Here is an 18,785-nt window from a genome sequence, read left to right on the forward strand (position 1 = left end):
AAGGCATTCCAGGCCCCCAAAACTCTGTAAAAACACCCCTGACATCTCCCCTAAACTTCCCTCCCTTCACTTTGTACCCACGACCTCTGGTGTTTGCTGATCCTACCCTGGGAAACAGGTGCTGGCCATCGCCTCTGTCTATGCCTCTCAGAATCTTGTCGACCTCTATCAAGTCTCCTCTGATCCTTCCACGCTCCAAGGAGAAAAACCCCAGCTCTGCGAACCTTGCCTCATAAGACTGGTTTCCCAAACTAGTTCTTGTCCTGGTAAATCTCTTCTGCCCCCTCTCCACAGCTTCCACATCCTTCCTATAATGAGATGACCAGAACTGAACACAATAAGTGTGGTCTCACCAGAGATTTGTAGAGCTGCAACTCCTGAACTCAATCCCCCTATTAATGAAGCCCAACATCCCATAGGCCTTCTTATCTATCCTATCAACCTGTGCAGCAACCTTGAGGGATGTATAGATTTGATCCCCAAGTTCCTTTGTTCATCCACACCATCAAGTAACCGACCATTAAACCTGTTCTCACCCTTCTGGTTTGTCTTTCCAAAATGCATCACCACACACTTATCCAGATTGAACTCCATCTGCCACTTTTCTACCCAACTCTGCATCCTGTCTATATCCTCTTGTAACTTTCGACAACCTTCAGCTCCATCCACAACTCCTCCAACCTTCGTATCATCCGCAAACTTACTGACCCATCCTTTCACCTCTTCATCCAGGTCATTTATAAAAATCACGAAGAGCAGGGGTCCCAGAACAGATCCCTGTGGGACTCCACTAGTCACTGACCTCCAGGCAGAATACTTGCCTTCCACTTCTACTCTCTGCTTTATTCCTACAAGCCAATTTTTTATCCACACAGCCAAGGTTCCACTGATCCCATGACTCGTGTCTTTCTGGATGAGTCTCTCATGGGAACCTTGTCAAAAGCCTTACTAAAATGCAAGTAGACCACATCTACCACCCGACCCTCATCAATTTCTTTTGTTATTTCCTCAAAATCTCAATTAGACTCGTGACCTTCCCTTCACAAAGCCCTGCTGACTATCCTTGACCATCCCATGAACAAGCTGAGATGAAAATAAATGCGGTGATGAAATTTTATTCGACAGGAACAAACAACTACAGTGAGAATTTAATTTCCCACCCTCCCCCTCCAAATTCCAGTGCAATGTTGGCCCAAATCACCCCCCACCCACTCCTGTGAGCATATCAAAAAGCAACAGTCAATCAAGGGTTAAAATCCAGGATCATCTGCGTGGCTTTTTGAAGGCAGAAAGCCCAGGATCACTGAGCTTCTGTTCCTTGCCGCCATCTGTGGGAAAAGGATCTCCGTGGGAATTCCTCGCAGTCGGTTACTTCGGGATCAGTGACGAGAACAGTTTCCCAGGATACGAGCTGCCAGCCCTGGGTGGGGGGAAAGATGGCATGGGGTGTCAGCCGTAACCGCAATACCACTCCACCCCCCGTCAGGTACTCACAGGGACAGCAGACCATGGGCCGGGAAACAGCTGGAAGACAGCTTGATCTTAGCTGCGTCGGGGCTCGTCAGTGGTGGAAACAGACACCCTATAGAGAAGGGGGAGGGGATAAGCTGAGCATCTGGCCCCAAACGCAGGGTCTTCCTAACAAACCCTCCACCCATCCAAACCATAGGTGTTCCCAGTCACCCCAGTCCCAGGCAGACGCGGCCAAAGTTGGAGCAACAAAGCAGGTCACACAGTGGACATCAGGCCTGAAACAGTGGCCGTTTATTTCTCGCAGACGCTGTGTGACCTGCTGAGTTTCTCCAGCACCTTTGTGCACTGGAGAAGCCCCCAATGTCTGCAGACGCTGGTTAAATCCCACCTCCCCAAAGAGCTCAGTCCCTACTCCTGAACTTCCACTGCGACCAAGCTGAGAACAAGCAGAGGTCCCAGAGTTTGCCTTTATTGTAGCCTCCCCCAACCCCCCTCGGCCAAAAAATGCCTGGTTGAAGGGTATTTCTCAGTGAGGAGGGGGTCACATAGCTCTGGGTCGGAAGAGGTGCAGACCTCAAGTCAGGGCTCCTTGTGGCTCACTGTCCACCTTTCCCACCAACCTCTCACCTTCCCTCCATCCACACAGCAGCCCCACTGGCCCAGCCACTCAATGCCCTCCCCATTCCTCACCAGGCACGTAGACACTGGCCTCATTAGGACCACAGGCCACCTGCTCCTCCTCCTCCCATCCCAGATGCACAAACTGGTTCCAGAACTCCGAGGGCAACGACAGCAGATGCTCCACCACCTATCGGGAGAACAACAACAAGAACCATGGCTGAGCGAGGGATATATTACCTCGACCCAGATGGCAGGCAGCAGGGGGGGAGCGGCAAAGGTCCACGGCTCCCCAAGGGAAGAGGTTTGTTCCCAGATGTTTCAGGTCTGGACACGCCGGGGGTCACCGTGCTCTTTGTTCAGTTCTGGTGACCAGGCAGCAGGAAAGGTTGTCGAGATGGAGAAGGCGCAGAGGAGATTTTCAAGCATGTGACCAGGACTCGGTGGGGGGGCCTGAGCTACAGGGAGAGGTGGAGCCAGACAGACCTTTATTCCTTGGAGGGCAGGGGGATGAGGGGAGATCTCACAGAGGAGGACAAGATCACGAGAGGAAAAGATCAGGTGAACACAGTCTTTTGTCCAGAATAGGGGAAATGGGTAACCAGAGGACAAGGGCTGAAGGTTGGGGCAGGGGGGGGGGGGTGGGGGGTGGGGGGGAATGAAAGATTTAACAGGAACCCGAGGGGTACCCTTTCCCCCTCACAGACGGTGTTGGGTGTGTGGAATGGGCTGTTGATGAGGTGGGATATGGGCCGAACACAGCTAGATGGGACAAGTGTGCGAAACTCCCTCCACACCATCCCACCACACACTCCCGGGATCAGACCCAGAGTGAAACTCCCTCCACACCGTCCCATCACACACTCCCGGGATCAGACCCAGAGCGAAGCCCCCTCCACACTGTCCCATCACACACTCCCGGGGTCAGACACAGAGTGAAGCTCCCTCCACACCGTCCCATCACACACTCCCGGGATCAGACACAGAATGAAGCTCCCTCCACACCATCCCATCACACACTCCCGGGATCAGACCCAGAGTGAAGCTCCCTCCACACCGTCCCATCACACACTCCCGGGATCAGACCCAGAGTGAAGCTCCCTCCACACCGTCCCATCACACACTCCCGGGATCAGACCCAGAGTGAAGCTCCCTCCACACCGTCCCATCACACACTCCCGGGATCAGACCCAGAGTGAAGCTCCCTCCACACCGTCCCATCACACACTCCCGGGATCAGACCCAGAGTGAAGCTCCCTCCACACCGTCCCATCACACACTCCCGGGATCAGACCCAGAGTGAAGCTCCCTCCACACCGTCCCATCACACACTCCCGGGATCAGACCCAGAGTGAAGCTCCCTCCACACCCTCCCATCACACACTCCCGGGATCAGACCCAGAGTGAAGCTCCCTCCACACCGTCCCATCACACACTCCCGGGATCAGACCCAGAGTGAAGCTCCCTCCACACCGTCCCATCACACACTCCCGGGATCAGACCCAGAGTGAAGCTCCCTCCACACCCTCCCATCACACACTCCCGGGATCAGACCCAGAGTGAAGCTCCCTCCACACCGTCCCTGAACTGTGGGAAATACACTGATTAGTTTTATTGCAGCCTGGTTTGTGAATTCTATTTTCACTTGGTTGCTTTTTTAAAAAAAATAATTGAAACCTTCCCGGTCCTCAGCCTCCTGGTTTGTCTGACAGTGATATTAGCCTCCTCCTTGGATGTCATGTCACCCAATCCCCTCTCCTGCAGTGTTTACTTTGTCACAGAATGCTGGTCCCTGTCTCCCTGCTCTCAAACCATTTACATTCCCATTCAGCTCACAGGGTGCAGAATGAGAGCGACACTTCGTCTAACCCACTCTAATCTTCACCCATTACCCAAACATGTTGTTGAAAGCTTAAACCACCCAACAGCCATAATGCCAGTGGTATGGCCTCATTGACCACGATGTCAGCAATCCCAGTGTGTGGGCAGCAGGGGGCAGTGAGGAGCCACCGTGGCTGCACTAACATATTTAGCTTGGTGAACAGACCAGGACTTATCCCCAGCAAGGTCCTGGCCAGTGTTGGTCCCAGTTCAAGTCTGCTCACTGACTTGTTCTCTGATCTTGGACTTGGATTTCAGGACCCCGTCACTTCACTCACCCAACCCCTCTCTGTAACTGGATTGGAGACTTCCTCACGGAAAGACCATGGTTGAGAGCAGAATTTCGAGCAACCCCGGGAGTGTGTGATGGGACAGTGTGGAGGGAGCTTTACTCTGGGTCTGACTCCAGGAGTGTGTGATGGGACAGTGTAGAGGAAGTTTTACTCTGGGTCTGACCCCGGGAGTGTGTGATGGACGGTGTGGAGGGAGCTTCACTCTGTGTCTGACCCTGGGAATGTGTGATGGATGGTGTGGAGGGAGCTTCACTCTGTGTCTGACCCCGGGAGTGTGTGATGGGACGGTGTGGAGGGAGCTTCACTCTGTGACTGACCCCAGGAGTGTTTGATGGGATGAGGTGAAATCCCCCCCTCACCAGCCCTACCTGTGGCTGCTGCTTGCTGTCCTCAATCATCTCCATAGGCCGAGGGTTGGGCCTGGCATGTCCCACCAGAGTGGGTCCGAATACCCGAGCCAGTTTCTGCCTGTCCATCCGACACTCTGGGCTTCCCATCACCCTGTGGGGAGGGGGTCGGGGACGGTCAGACAGGCTGGAGCAGACTGAGCAAGGAAGCCCACCCCATCGGACACAGGCGTCAGATGGAGAGTGAGATGGCTAATGGGGGGGGGGGGGGGGAGCGGAGGGAGTGTGGCGCGTTGTAGTATGACGAGGGCAGGACTGGAGAGTGTGGTGGGAGCGAGCGGACAGGTCCTGGGCACCGGGGAGGGTAGTGAGAGGGCAGGACGGGAGGAGAGGGAGAGCGCAGGACAAGGGGTTTTGAGGTGTGGAAGGGGCAGGGCTTGGGGACAGGGGAACACTCACCTTTGCAGGTGGACAATGAGGTACGCCAAGGTCTCACGGTTGGCACGGGGCAGCATAGACACTGCCCGGAACAGCTCTGCCCGGCTCTGCTCATCAGAGAGACCTGCGGAAACATCCTTGGTGAACCTGCCAAGTTCTCCATGTGGTCGCAGTCGCCCCCTACCCCCACATCCCACAGGTTTCCCCCCAACCCCTCTCACAGCCCCGTGTTTCTCCACAGTACTGGCTGATGAGGCATGGGACGGCAATGGGTACTGCCAGAGTACAGTGTTCCCAACCCCTCCCTCCCCACTTCCCCCATCCCCACACAGTGTTCCCCTTCCCACTTCTCCAGCTGCCTCTCCCTCCCTCTCCCCAAACATTGATCTTCAGACATTATCCCCTTCTCTGTTCAGCTCCAACACCCTGAGCTTGCATTCTTAGTCCCCACCACCCCCTGCCCCGAGATTGCCACACTCCCATGTCCACAACCACCTCTGCCCCACATCCTCAATGCTCCCTGGGCAGGGACCTGCATTTCAGCTGCAGAGGGCACCACCAGCTCTGAGAGTTCGAGGACATCTCCCCTCAGTCAGATCTACCCACCACAGAACACGTCCTCTCCCAGGCCCAATGCTCTCTGCTCGTCCTCCCTGGGTTTTACCCTACAGGGAACGGCTGACTTTCCCCATTTAGACTCCCCCCCATCATTCCCTGGCTCACCGACTCCACTGGGCAAGATCCCACCTCCCATTCCTTGGAATTCCAGAATAACCCGTCTCTCAATTCCACAGCCTCAGTCCCTTGACCCATCTGTAGCTGGGTGCAGGTTGATGGGACCAGGCAGAATAATACTTCAGCACACACTAGATGGACTGAAAGGCTTGTTCCTGTGCTGTTGTGTACTATGGCTGGGCAGTCACCAAGAATCCCCTGTGATTCCCCAATCATGCCACTGTTTTCCCCATGAACACTTGCTGCCTGATCCCTCACTGCCCCCTCTCTCCATCCAGCCCTCCTCTCCAAACCCCCCTCCATACACCCTTCATGCAACAGCCCCCTCCCCTCCTCCCCCTCCATTCACAGCCTGCTATTCGTCACCTCCCCCTCCAATCACAAGGTGCTTCATCATCCCCTCCTCTCCCCCTCTGTCCACAGCCCTCCCTCCCTGTCCCCACCGCCCTCCTCCCATCCACAACTCCCTCACTGCCTTCTCCCCTCCCCGGCAGATGCCGGGGTGTTGGACACATCACCTGTGCTGGCCAGGAAGGTGGGCTGCAGTTGGAAGGTCACCACTGGCTCCTTCAGTCTCTGTAGAAAGTCTTTGAGCAGTCCACAGATTATGTGGATGTTGAAGACATGACTCAGCGGAGGAAGCCCCTTCCCTCGCATGTAGCATTCCCTCAGCTCCCGCACCCTGCGCTCACAGCCCGGCACACAGTAGATTCCAGGCTGGGTGGGGGGGGGGGGGGGGTGGGTGCAGAGATGGGGCAAGGCACATTCTATTAAAAACAGCGGTAGTTGGAAAGTTGACCCCCTCCCAAACTCTTAATTGTGGACAATCGACACCCAACTCCTTCAGGGGTTTGGTAAATCATGTAAACCCTTGGATCAGATCCCATCCTGTAACCCACTCCCAGGGATCAGTTATTTTATATATAACCCCCCACCCCCACCAAGCCTCTTGATCAGATCCCAGCCTGTGACCCACTCCCAGGAGATCTGTTATTCTATATATAAACCACCCTCCCCCCAAACCCCGGATCAGACCCCAGCTTGTGACCCACTCCCAGGGGATCTGTTATTCTATATATAAACCCCTGAATCATGCCCCAGTTGTTCACAGGGCAAGACCACTCCATGGCCTTACACCATCCAGGGATTGGGAGGGGGGGGAAGCATCCTTACCTCCTGTAAACCCCGCTTCTCAATCTCTTCAACACAGAGAATAACGAGAGATGGAATCATGGGGTTTGTCCGGGGGGAGAAATCGGCGATGGTTCCCTGTGGGATCGGGGGGGGGAAAGATCACTGCTTGGTGAGGTCAGCTCCCCTGTACCATGCTAGTGGTGGGGTGATTCTCCCAACCTCCCACTGAGCTCAACCATTGGGGCTTCACACCAACCAATATCCCTCAACCTGAAGTGGTGGGCTAAGAGCCTACCCACAGCTCAGCTCCTGGCACAGATAGGGGCCCGAAGTCCCCAACTCCACAACTTCCTCTTCCCATCTCATCACCCTGGCCCCTCCATCTCCCATCAACTGTTCCAACTCTGGCTTGAGCGGTCCAAAGTCCGAGGAGTTTCAGCACGTCGTGCGATACTCTAATCAAACTTCTACAGGAGCCTCGTGGTAAGTACACGGACTGGTTATAGTGCAGCCGGTTTGGGGATTCAAGCGCCCAGCAGCGCAGAAGGTAACAGACACAGTCAGGTCCATCACAGGCTCCGACCTCCCACCCACTGCAGATGTCTCCATGAGGCACTGCCTCTAGAAAGTAGCCGACATCATTAAGGACCCCATCCCCCAGTCACAACCTCTTCTCACGGCTCCCGGTGGCCAGAAGGTACAGAAATCTGAAGACCTAGATTCAGGAACAGTTTCTTTCCAACAGTGATCAGGCCCTTAACTCCCCACAACAGCCTAAAACCCTCTGGGATCTCCATGTTTTTGTTCTCTGTCTCTCTGACATCAGGAGGAGAGCAGAGAGCACTACAGCACAGTACAGGCCATTCGGCCCTCGATGTTGTGGTGACCCCTATACTTTTTTAAAATACTAAACCCTCCCTACCCCATAACCCTCTATTTTTTCTCAATCCATGTGCCTGTTGAAGAGTCTCTTAAAACCCCCTAATGTTCCAGCTTCTACCACCATCCGTGGCGGCATTCCAGGCCCCCACAACTATATTTTTAAAAAAACACACCCCTGACGTCTCCCCCAAACTTCCCTCCCTTCTCTTTGTACCCACATCTTCTGGTGTTTGCTGATCCTGCCCTGGGCAACAGGTGCTGGTCGTTTTTTTAATATAGACACAGAGTTGTGGGGGCCTGGAATGCGGTGCCACGGATGGTGGTAGAAGCTGGAACATTAGGGGGTTTTAAGAGACTCTTCAACAGGCACATGGATGGAGGTAAAATAGAGGGTTACGGGGTAGGGAGGGTTTAGTATTTTTTTTGTTAGGGGTCAGCATGACATCGAGGGCCAAATGGCCTGTACTGTGCTGTAGTGTTCTGTTCTCTGCTCCTGATGTGAGAATGCCCAAGTTTGTACAACCTGCCATCAGCCCTCGTTGGAGATTGGTCGCGAGACTGCGGATCATAGTGGAGTGGGGGGGGGGAGGGTCAAGTCGGGCAGCATTTCCCAGCATGACCTACCTCTCCGTTTTTCACCAGCGCCGAGGTCAAGTTGGGAGCACAGAGGGTGGGACACAATGTTCGGCATTCTGGGTGGGACACAAGACAGCAGGCACGACACTTCAACGCCACCTTCCCAAACCGGATACGTTTTCCACAGGGGACACAATTTTCCAGGCAGATGATCTGGAGGCAACAAACAGATTGAGACCACCCGCACCCCCACCACCAGCTGGGTGGAAGTGGGAGCCAACTCCCCAGCCATCGTGATGGCCCCCGAGTGGCTGCTGCAAGAAGCTGCGTGGTTGTGCTACAGTATCGATGGGCAGATTTGACCAGCATCAGCCCCTTCGCCCCACTACCCCTGCTGCCCACATCAAGTAACGAAAAGACGGTCACAGGAAGGAGACTGTCTAGTGGGCCGGTGCAGAGGTAACAGCCTCCCTCTCAACGCTAGGATGACACAGGAGCTGATTGCAATGTCCGGGGGGGGTGGGGGAGGTGGGGGGGTGGAGCCCTTCCCATGTCCACACCCATGGGGTGAAGTGGACACAGGAGATAGCTTCACATTCCCAGGAATAAACATCTCCAATAACCTGACCCGGAACAATCGCGTCAGGAAGGCACCAACGCCTCGACTTTCTCAGAAGACTGAGGGAGTTCGATATGTCTCTCCCTGTCCCTCAACAACTTCTATATCAAGAGCAGACCTGTTGGGTGCATCACAGCGAGGGACGGGAGCGGCTCTGCTCAAGGTCAGAAGAAGCTGCAGGAGGAGGTGAATGCAGCTCAAAACATTAGGCTGCATGGACCCCATCTCCTGCTGTCTGGGAAATACAGCCGACACAATGAAGTGTTCACCATAACTCGGATACACTCTCGTATCCCTCCTCCCATCAATGGATTGGTGGGAGGGGGGGTAAAAAGAGAGGCACAACAGTGAAATCACAAACAGCTTCTTCCCTGCAGCCATCAGGCTCCTGAATGATCCCCACAACAGTATTCCCACACTGCTCTTGCTCGCCGTAACTCCACACCCTGACTGTGCTCTCGCCCACTGCTCATGGAAGAACCCATCACCAAACCTAGTACAAGGTGACAAACAGAAGTAAAACGCGAGATTCTTCAGACATTGTGGTTGAAGTAAAAATGAAAAGCTGAAGAAACTCAGCAGGTCAAACGGTGTCCTTTACATAACACAGAAAAGATACAGAACCAACATTTCAGGCTTGAGCCCCTCAACAGAGTGGAGTTGGCAGGCACTGGAACAAATGACGCATAACAGTTAACACAGCAGCTAATGCAACACTGTTCCAGCACCTGCCACTGGGGTCAGAATTTAAATTTGATTAAAGACTACAAAATGGATTCACTTTGTCCTTTAATGCAGGTGTATTGGTCAGGCGCTCTCTCCACAGCCCACACTGGTTGGACTGCACCCACCCACCACAGCCTCCCTGTGCTGAGCCATCAACCCACTTTGCAGGTGCACATGCTCAGACTTCTTACCGTTTTGGAGATAAAGAGGTGAGGTCTGGATGGGGCCTGGTGGTCAGGACTCGCCAAGCCTTCTGGCACCCGGGGGCAGGCTTCTGGAGTGGGCAACGGCACCTGCTGGCCACTTGCCCTCTCATCCACTGCCAACATCAGCCCTGCAAAGGAGAAGATGGTGAGCCGCATGCTTTACTGCCTTCGGGGGGGGTGGGGATTTGTGTGGGTGGGGGGGGTGTGTGTGTGTGTCCATGTGTCCCACTGGGAACCTGCCACCCCCACCCCCCCTCCCCAATCTGGTCTTCACTTCAAACGACCAGCTGACATCCTCAGGGTGCAAGGTGAGAGCAACTGTTCCCAGAAATATTCTCCCTCCCAGCAGCTCAATGAGTGAACGGGGGGGGGGAGGGTTCAACTTGAATTTTAGGTTTCTTACAGCTCAGGAACAGACAGTCAGTTCAACAGTACGGAACAGTTCCTTCAGACCAACTCACACAGCCACCATAGTTGACTGTGAGATTGGCCTGTTTCCTGTGGTCATCCCTCCAAACCTTTCCTATTCAAGGACCTGAACAAATGGGTTTGAGAGATTCTGAGAGGCATAGGGCGAGGGGAGGGCGGACCGGGCCGCCGGGGGAGGGCGGACCGGGCCGCCGGGGGAGGGCGGACCGGGCCGCCGGGGGAGGGCGGACCGGGCCGCCGGGGGAGGGCGGACCGGGCCGCCGGGGGAGGGCGGACCGGGCCGCCGGGGGAGGGCGGACCGGGCCGCCGGGGGAGGGCGGACCGGGCCGCCGGGGGAGGGCGGACCGGGCCGCCGGGGGAGGGCGGACCGGGCCGCCGGGGGAGGGCGGACCGGGCCGCCGGGGGAGGGCGGACCGGGCCGCCGGGGGAGGGCGGACCGGGCCGCCGGGGGAGGGCGGACCGGGCCGCCGGGGGAGGGCGGACCGGGCCGCCGGGGGAGGGCGGACCGGGCCGCCGGGGGAGGGCGGACCGGGCCGCCGGGGGAGGGCGGACCGGGCCGCCGGGGGAGGGCGGACCGGGCCGCCGGGGGAGGGCGGACCGGGCCGCCGGGGGAGGGCGGACCGGGCCGCCGGGGGAGGGCGGACCGGGCCGCCGGGGGAGGGCGGACCGGGCCGCCGGGGGAGGGCGGACCGGGCCGCCGGGGGAGGGCGGACCGGGCCGCCGGGGGAGGGCGGACCGGGCCGCCGGGGGAGGGCGGACCGGGCCGCCGGGGGAGGGCGGACCGGGCCGCCGGGGGAGGGCGGACCGGGCCGCCGGGGGAGGGCGGACCGGGCCGCCGGGGGAGGGCGGACCGGGCCGCCGGGGGAGGGCGGACCGGGCCGCCGGGGGAGGGCGGACCGGGCCGCCGGGGGAGGGCGGACCGGGCCGCCGGGGGAGGGCGGACCGGGCCGCCGGGGGAGGGCGGACCGGGCCGCCGGGGGAGGGCGGACCGGGCCGCCGGGGGAGGGCGGACCGGGCCGCCGGGGGAGGGCGGACCGGGCCGCCGGGGGAGGGCGGACCGGGCCGCCGGGGGAGGGCGGACCGGGCCGCCGGGGGAGGGCGGACCGGGCCGCCGGGGGAGGGCGGACCGGGCCGCCGGGGGAGGGCGGACCGGGCCGCCGGGGGAGGGCGGACCGGGCCGCCGGGGGAGGGCGGACCGGGCCGCCGGGGGAGGGCGGACCGGGCCGCCGGGGGAGGGCGGACCGGGCCGCCGGGGGAGGGCGGACCGGGCCGCCGGGGGAGGGCGGACCGGGCCGCCGGGGGAGGGCGGACCGGGCCGCCGGGGGAGGGCGGACCGGGCCGCCGGGGGAGGGCGGACCGGGCCGCCGGGGGAGGGCGGACCGGGCCGCCGGGGGAGGGCGGACCGGGCCGCCGGGGGAGGGCGGACCGGGCCGCCGGGGGAGGGCGGACCGAGCCGCCGGGGGAGGGCGGACCGAGCCGCCGGGGGAGGGCGGACCGAGCCGCCGGGGGAGGGCGGTGGATGCAGGCTTGATTTCAACATTTAAGAACAGATTGGACAGTTGCATGGATGGGTTGGGGATGGAGAGCTAAGCTTCAGGTTCAGATCAGTGGGACCACGGAGAATAGACTAGATGTCAACGTTTCAATACTCTATGTTCCATCGATCAAACAACCCATCAACCTCCACTTTAAATGTCCCGGATGACCCAACCTCCACAGCACATGTGGCATCAAAGACCACAGATTCACCCCCCTCTGGCTGAAGAAATTCCTCTGCATCTCTGTACCAACAGGACTTTCTTTCACTGAGATTGTACTCTCCCACCACTGGGAATATTTTCTCCACATCTGCTCGATCCACCCTTTCAATATTTGTTAGGTTTTAATGAGATTTGCCCCCCCATCCCCCATCCTTCTGAACTCCAGTGAGGACAGACCCAGAAACATCACACATTAACCCTCTCATCCCTGGGATCATTCTTGTAAAATCTCCTCTGGGCCCTCTCCAACACCAACACATCCTTCCTCCTATTATGGGGCCCTGAACTGCTTCAGATGTGCTCTCCTCAACACCTGTGAAAAGTCAGCTTTACATCAATGTGTTTATTCTCGTCTTCTTGAAATGAAGCCTAACATTGCATTGACCTTCCTTACTACCAGCTCAACCTGCAAGTTAATCTTCATGGAATCCTACACAAGGACTCCCTAGTCTGTTCAGAGTTCCACTTTCAGAATCCTCTCCCCATTTAGAAAATAGTCTACATCCTTATTCCTTCTACCAGAGTTCTTGACCCTACACTCCCCTATGCTATATTCCATCTGCCATGTCTTTGCCCATTCTTACTACCTGTACTCCCTCTGCAGAGTCCCTCAACTTTATCCATCCCTCCACTCATCTCTATAACAGCTGCAAACATCTTCCAAATCATTTACTTACAGCATAGACTTCATACCAACCCCTACAAAACACTACTGGCAGCCAATCAGAACAGGACCCCTTCACTTCCTCTCTTTGCCTCTTATCAGTCAATCTTCTAGCCATGTTCATACAATAACACAGCAAAGTACAGGCCCTCGGCCCTTGATGTTGACCCATATATTCCTAAAGAAAATGTACTAAACCCTACCTAGTCTCTAACCCTCTATTTTTCCTAATGCCACCAATGTTCCAGCCTCCACCACCATCCCCAGGAAGGCATTCCAGGCCCCCACAACTCTTGTGTAAAAAATAAACTTACCCCTAACATCTCCTCTAAACCTCCCTCCCTTCACTTTGTTCACATGTCCTCTGGTGTTTGCTGATCCTGCCCTAGGAAACAGGTGCTATGCCTCTCAGAATCTCCTCTCATCCTTCTATGCTCCAAAGAGAAAAGTCCCAGCTCTGCTATCCTGGCCTCATAAGACTTGTTTCCCAATCCAGGCAACATCCTGGTAAATCTCTTCTGCCCCCTCTCCACAGCTTCCACATCCTTCCTATAATGAGGTGACCAGAACTGAACACAATACTCCAAATGTGGTTTCACCAGAGATTTGTAGAGCACTTGGAAAGAACATTTGAAGGAAATGGACAAATTGTTTGCAGGATTATCCAAAGCAAACTTAACTGTTAACTTAGCGAAGAGTGAATTTGCAAATGTCACTGTGACGTACTTGGGTCATGAAGTTGGCCATGGCAAAGTTGCACCTATTCAAGCAAAAGTGAATTCATTTTCTGAGTTTCCTATTCCCAATGGCAAGAAAGCAGTGAGAAGGTTTTTAGGAATGGCAAGATATTATTGGAAGTTTTACAGAAATTTTGCTGAGGTTGCTCTTCCTTTAACCAAACTTTTTAAGAAAGGGGAGAAATTTGTGTGGACTAAAGATTATCAGACAGCTTTAGAAAATTTAAAGGAGATGCTATGCCATTATCCTGTGTTAAAATCTCCTGATTTTGATAAACCTTTTTCTGTAGCAGTGGACGCAAGTGAGGGAGCAGGCGGGGTCCATTTTTATTGCAAAAACAATGAAATTGACCATCCAGTTGCCTAATTTTCATTAAAGGAACTATTCCACTATTGAGAAAGAACTATTGTCTATCGTGTTATTTCTGCAGAATTTTGATGTACATTTCAAGAACCAATTGTGGTATTTACTGACCACAATCCTCTGGAGTTTTTGAATAAAATGAAGAACAAAAACGGAAGATTGTTAAACTGGAGTTTGATATTACAAGAATATGATCTGCAAATTATTTTTATCAGAGGTTCAAATAATATAGCTGATTATCTGTCGTTAAAATTGATCATGTACAAAATGCTCTCAACATTGTTACTTTAGTACAAAATGTATACATTGTGAATTGTTATATTTTTAGTGAATTTAAAGACAGTTTAGTTATTACTGAATTTTAACTCAGTTAAAATTCCTAAAAAGGGAGGTGTAATGCATAAATATTTGGCAGAATTTTGGTAAAATTACAGCAGGTTACATACACACACACATTTTTCTTATTTGAAAGACTAAAGAATAACATTGCAGGATCTCTGGAGAATGCAAAGCACATTTCACAAGTAGGTGCTAATTGAAATGATGTCAATGAAATGAATGGACTGGAGTCACTCTAGCTGTTGAAAGCCCTTTTCAAGGGTTTTGACAGAGTGCACAGAAAGGTCACTCCTGGGATTTGTTTACTTAAGGCAACAGCTTGACCAAGACACTAACTCCAATTGTTTGCTGGATAAGGTGGGGGTTTTGTTGCAAGTGGGAGAGTCACATGGGCTTCCTGGCAGTCTCAGTTGGAGAGAGAGAGAGAGAGAGAGAGAGAAAGTTAACAAGCCCTCCCAGCTAGTGTGTGTGACATTGAAAAGCAGCTGAGACAGTGCAAGCCAGGGAGAGCTGGTTGGAAACAGAAAGTTCCAGAGTGGCGGATGGCTGGAAGTGCTATCTGAATGATGTTTCCCTTGGAATAAGTGGAACAGAAAGGAACTCTGTGATAGCCTGAAAGAAAGAGGTTACCATCTGGAAAACCCTGATGGGGCAAGATTCATCAGCGAGACATTGAGGTGACTAATGGTGGTACCTCAGTTGTGAAAATCCTGGAAAAACAAATCTCTCTGCAAACCCTACAAGAACCTTCCTGAGTGGTAAACATTTACATTTAGAGTACCAATGCCTGATGAATTTTATACATGTTAAATTCTGTGCACAGTATAAGAATGGGCTGCATCCAGAGAACTTGGAAGGAGGAGATTGAACTGTGAACCAAAGAACTTTTCTTAAATTTACACACACACCAAGCACGTGCACTTAGAATTAGAATGGGGTTAATTTGGGTTAGTGAAGCATAGAGATAAGTTAAAGTTTTATTCTATTTTCATGTTTAAAGTTGATTAAAAACAACTTTTGTTTTAAAAACGACTTGCCTTGGTGAATGTCTATTGCTGCTGGGTTTTGGGGTCCTTTGGGCTCGTAACAGTTGCAACATAACCTCTCGACTCCTGAACTCAATCCCCCTATTAATGAAGCCCAGCATCCCATAGGCTTTCTTATCTATCCTATCAACCTGTGCAGCAACCTTGAGAAATGTCTGGATTTGGACCCCAAGGTTCCTCTTTTCATTCATACTCTTAAGTTCAGTAACTGGCCATTATCCCGGTTCTCAGCCTTCTGTGCTGTAGTGTTTCACGTTGCATCTTGGAAGGACAAACCAAAAAAGAACATACACGGTGAATGGTTAGCCACTGAGGAGTGCAGTAGAACAGAGGGATCTGGGAATACAGAGACATAATTCCCTGAAAGTGGCGTCACAGGCGGACAGGGTTGTAAAGAGAGATTTTGGTATCTTGGCTTTCATAAATCAAAGTATTGAGTATAGGAGTTGAGATATGAGAGTAAAGTTGTATAAGACATTAGTGAGGCCAAATTTGAAGTATTGTGTGCATTTTTGGTCACCGAACTACAAGGAATGATATCAGTATGATAGAAAGAATGCAGAGAAGATTTATTAGGATGTTGCCCGGACTTCAGGGACTGAGTTACAGGAACAAATGTGCAAGGATATAGCTGAGCTGTGCAATAAGCATAGGGTTGTGTTAGTGGGGGATTTTAATTTTCCTAATATAGATTGGGAAACACAATCAGTGAAAAGGCTGGATGGCTTAGAATTTGTAAAATGTGTGCAGGATAGTTTTTTGCAGCAATATGAAGAGGTACCCAGTAGAGAAGGGGCAGTGTTGGATCTACTGTTGGGGCATGAGATAGGGCAGGTGACAGAGGTGTGTGTTGGGGAGCATTTTGGATCCAGTGATCATGGTACCATTAGCTTCAATACAATCATGGAAAGAGATAGGTCTGGTCCGAAGATTTTGAGTGGGCGAAAGCCAGATTTGACGAATTTAAAAGGGATTTGCAAAGAGTAGTTTGGGCTGATTTGTTTTGTGGGAAGGAAGTTGAGGAGAATTGGAGGGCATTTCAAGGTGAGATTTTGAGGGTGCGGAATCTTTATGTTCCTGTTAGGATAAAAAGCAGGGCCAAAAGTTTAAGAGAGTTGTGGTTTTCAAGGGAGATTAGAAAGTTGTTTCTAATAAAAAGTGAGGTCTACATTAAATACAGGAAGCAAAGTATGGACAAGATGCTGGGAAATTAAATGGATTGTAGAAAGAAGCTTAAGGAGGAAATTAGGAAAGTGAAAAGATATGAAGTGGCCATAGGGGACAGGGTGAAAGTAAATCCGAAGGGTCTTTACAAATATGTGAACAGCAGAAGGAGAGTGAAGGATAGAATTGGTCTATTGTAGAATCGGAGCGGACAAATGTGTGCGGAGCCCAATGAGATGGGGGAGATATTGAATTCGTTCTTCTCATTGATATTCACTAGGGAAAAGGATATGGAATCATGTAGGATAAGAGAAGCAAAAGGGGTGATTATGGAAAACATAGGGATTAGGAAAGAGTGGGGATATAAAGGTGGATAAGTCTCCAGATCCCGACAGGATTTTCCCCAGGACCTTGAGGGAAATCAAGGAGGAAATAGCAGAGGCTCTGACGGTAATTTTTCAACAGTTACTGGAGGGGGGGTAGGGGGGGAATTGGTGTGTTGCAAACGTGGTTCTTCTGTTTAAGAAGCGCTCCAGGTTTAGGCCCAGCAATTATCGGCCAGTAAGTTTGACGTTGGTGGTTGGTAAACTAATAGAAAGTATTCTTAGAGATAATATGTACAAGTATCTAGAGGGGCAGGGACTGATCAATATGGGTTTGTGCAGGAAAGGTCGTGTTTGACAAATCTTGTTGAATTTTTTGAGGAGGTGACTAGGAAGGTTGATGAGGGTAGAGCAGTAGATGTTGTCTCTATTGTCTATTAGGCCTTCGAAAAGGTTCCACATGGAAGGTTGGCGAGGAAGGTTCAGGTGCTAGGTATTTATGTTGAGATAGTCAAATGGGTTCAATGGTGGCTAAAAGGTAGATGCCAGAAAGTCATGGTGGATAACTGTCTGTCAGGATGGAGGCCGGTGACGAGCGGTGTGACTCAAGGGTCCCTTGTTATTTGTCATTTACATTAATGATTTGGATGATGGAGTGGGAAACTGGTGAGTAAATGATACAAAGATAGGTGCAGTTGTGGATAGTGAAGTAGGTTTTCAGAGATTGCAGGAGGATTTGGATGGCTTAGAAGAGTGGGCTGAAAGGTGGCAGATGGAGTTTAACAGTGTCAAGAGCTTCATTTTGGAAAGAATAATCAAAACAAGACATATGGAGTAAATGGGAGGGAATTGAAGAATGCAGAAGAACAGAAAGATCTATAACGGTTCATTGTTCTTTGAAAGTGGAATCTCATGTAGATAGGGTGGTGAAGAAGGCTTTTGGTAGGCTGGCCCTTATAAATCAAAGCATAGAATACAGGAGCTGGGAGGCGATATTGTGACTGTTCAAGCCATTGGTGAGGCTGAATTTAAAATACTGTTTACAGTATACAATCTGGTCACCAAATTATAGGAAGGATATCAATAAGGTAGAGAAAGTGCAGAGAAGATTTACTAAAATGTTGCCTGGATTGCAGTATCTAGAATACAGAGAAAGACTGAGTTTACTGGGTCTTTATTCATTGGAGTGAAGAAGGTTGAGGGGCGATTTGATATTTAAAATTATGAGGGGGTAGATAGAGTAGATGTGAATAGGCTCTTTACCCTTGAGGGTAGGTGAGATTGGAACGAGGCATCAACAGTTAAGGGTTAGGAGGGAAGAGTTTAGAAGTAGCATAAGAGGGAGCTTCTTCACTCAGAGAGTGGGGGCTGAGTGGAATGACCTTCTGGAAGAGCTGGTTGCAGCAGGGTCAATTTTGTCATTTAAGAGAAGGTTGGCGGGCAGCAACCTCCTTTGAAGAAGACCGCAGAGCCCACCTCACTGACAAAAGGCAAAGGAGGAAAAACCCAACACCCAACCCACCAATTTTCCCTTGCAACCGCTGCAATCGTGTCTGCCTGTCCCGCATCGGACTTGTCAGCCACAAACGAGCCTGCAGCTGACGTGGACTTTTTACCCCCCTCCATAAATCTTCGTCCACGAAGCCAAGCCAAAGAAGAAGGGATGAGTACATGGATGTGAGGGGATTGGAGGATTATGGACAGGGAGTGGGTTGGTGGACTAGAGGGGCCAAGATGGCCTGTTTCCATACTGTTATATGGTTTATACAGGTTAGGACTTTATTCCCTGGAGCGTAGAAGAATGAGGGGAGATTTGATCGAGATATTTGAAATTATGAGGGGGAGAGCCAGAGTAAATGTAGGTCGGGTTTTTCCACTGAGGGTCAATGAGCTACAAACCAGAGGACATGGGTTAAGGGTGAAAGGGGAAAGGTTTAGGGGGAACTTGTTCACTCAGAGAGTGGTGGGGGTGTGGAACGAGGTACCAGCTGAGGTGGTGAATGTGGGCTCAGTTTTAACATTTAAGTAGAA

General features: G+C 52.6%; 1 protein-coding gene across 2 annotated transcripts; it reads right to left on the bottom strand.

Annotated features, from left to right (window-relative positions):
- Window positions 1-1,173: 1,173 nt before the first annotated feature.
- Window positions 1,174-10,262, bottom strand: LOC138762318 (rac GTPase-activating protein 1-like). 2 transcript variants are annotated; one of them, XM_069936072.1, is made up of 9 exons: window positions 9,914-10,262; window positions 8,426-8,590; window positions 6,959-7,054; window positions 6,304-6,502; window positions 5,072-5,174; window positions 4,634-4,766; window positions 2,164-2,281; window positions 1,495-1,582; window positions 1,174-1,420 (listed from the first exon to the last, which is right to left on the bottom strand). In XM_069936072.1, the coding sequence occupies exons 1-9, from the start codon at window positions 10,082-10,084 to the stop codon at window positions 1,369-1,371; spliced, it is 1,125 nt and encodes a 374-aa protein (XP_069792173.1). In that variant the 5' UTR covers window positions 10,085-10,262; the 3' UTR covers window positions 1,174-1,368. The 2 variants fall into 2 exon arrangements, with proteins under 2 accessions (XP_069792173.1, XP_069792174.1); XM_069936073.1 differs by lacking the exon at window positions 6,959-7,054.
- Between the last annotated feature and the right edge of the window lie 8,523 nt (window positions 10,263-18,785).

Source organism: Narcine bancroftii, chromosome 4 (assembly GCF_036971445.1).
Source record: "Narcine bancroftii isolate sNarBan1 chromosome 4, sNarBan1.hap1, whole genome shotgun sequence".
NCBI lineage: Eukaryota > Metazoa > Chordata > Chondrichthyes > Torpediniformes > Narcinidae > Narcine > Narcine bancroftii.

What these genes read in the sequence shown, in the direction of transcription:
- LOC138762318 (XM_069936072.1), bottom strand. Translation starts at nt 10,084, where the DNA reads ATGCGGCTCACCATCTTCTCCTTTGCAGGGCTGATGTTGGCAGTGGAT. An exon ending in ACCTCTTTATCTCCAAAACG is followed by an intron (nt 8,591 to 9,913) that starts GTAAGAAGTCTG and finishes TGTTGCCTCCAG; the next exon opens with ATCATCTGCCTGGAAAATTG. An exon ending in ACAGCAAGCAGCAGCCACAG is followed by an intron (nt 2,282 to 4,633) that starts GTAGGGCTGGTG and finishes TTCTCCCGATAG; the next exon opens with GTGGTGGAGCATCTGCTGTC.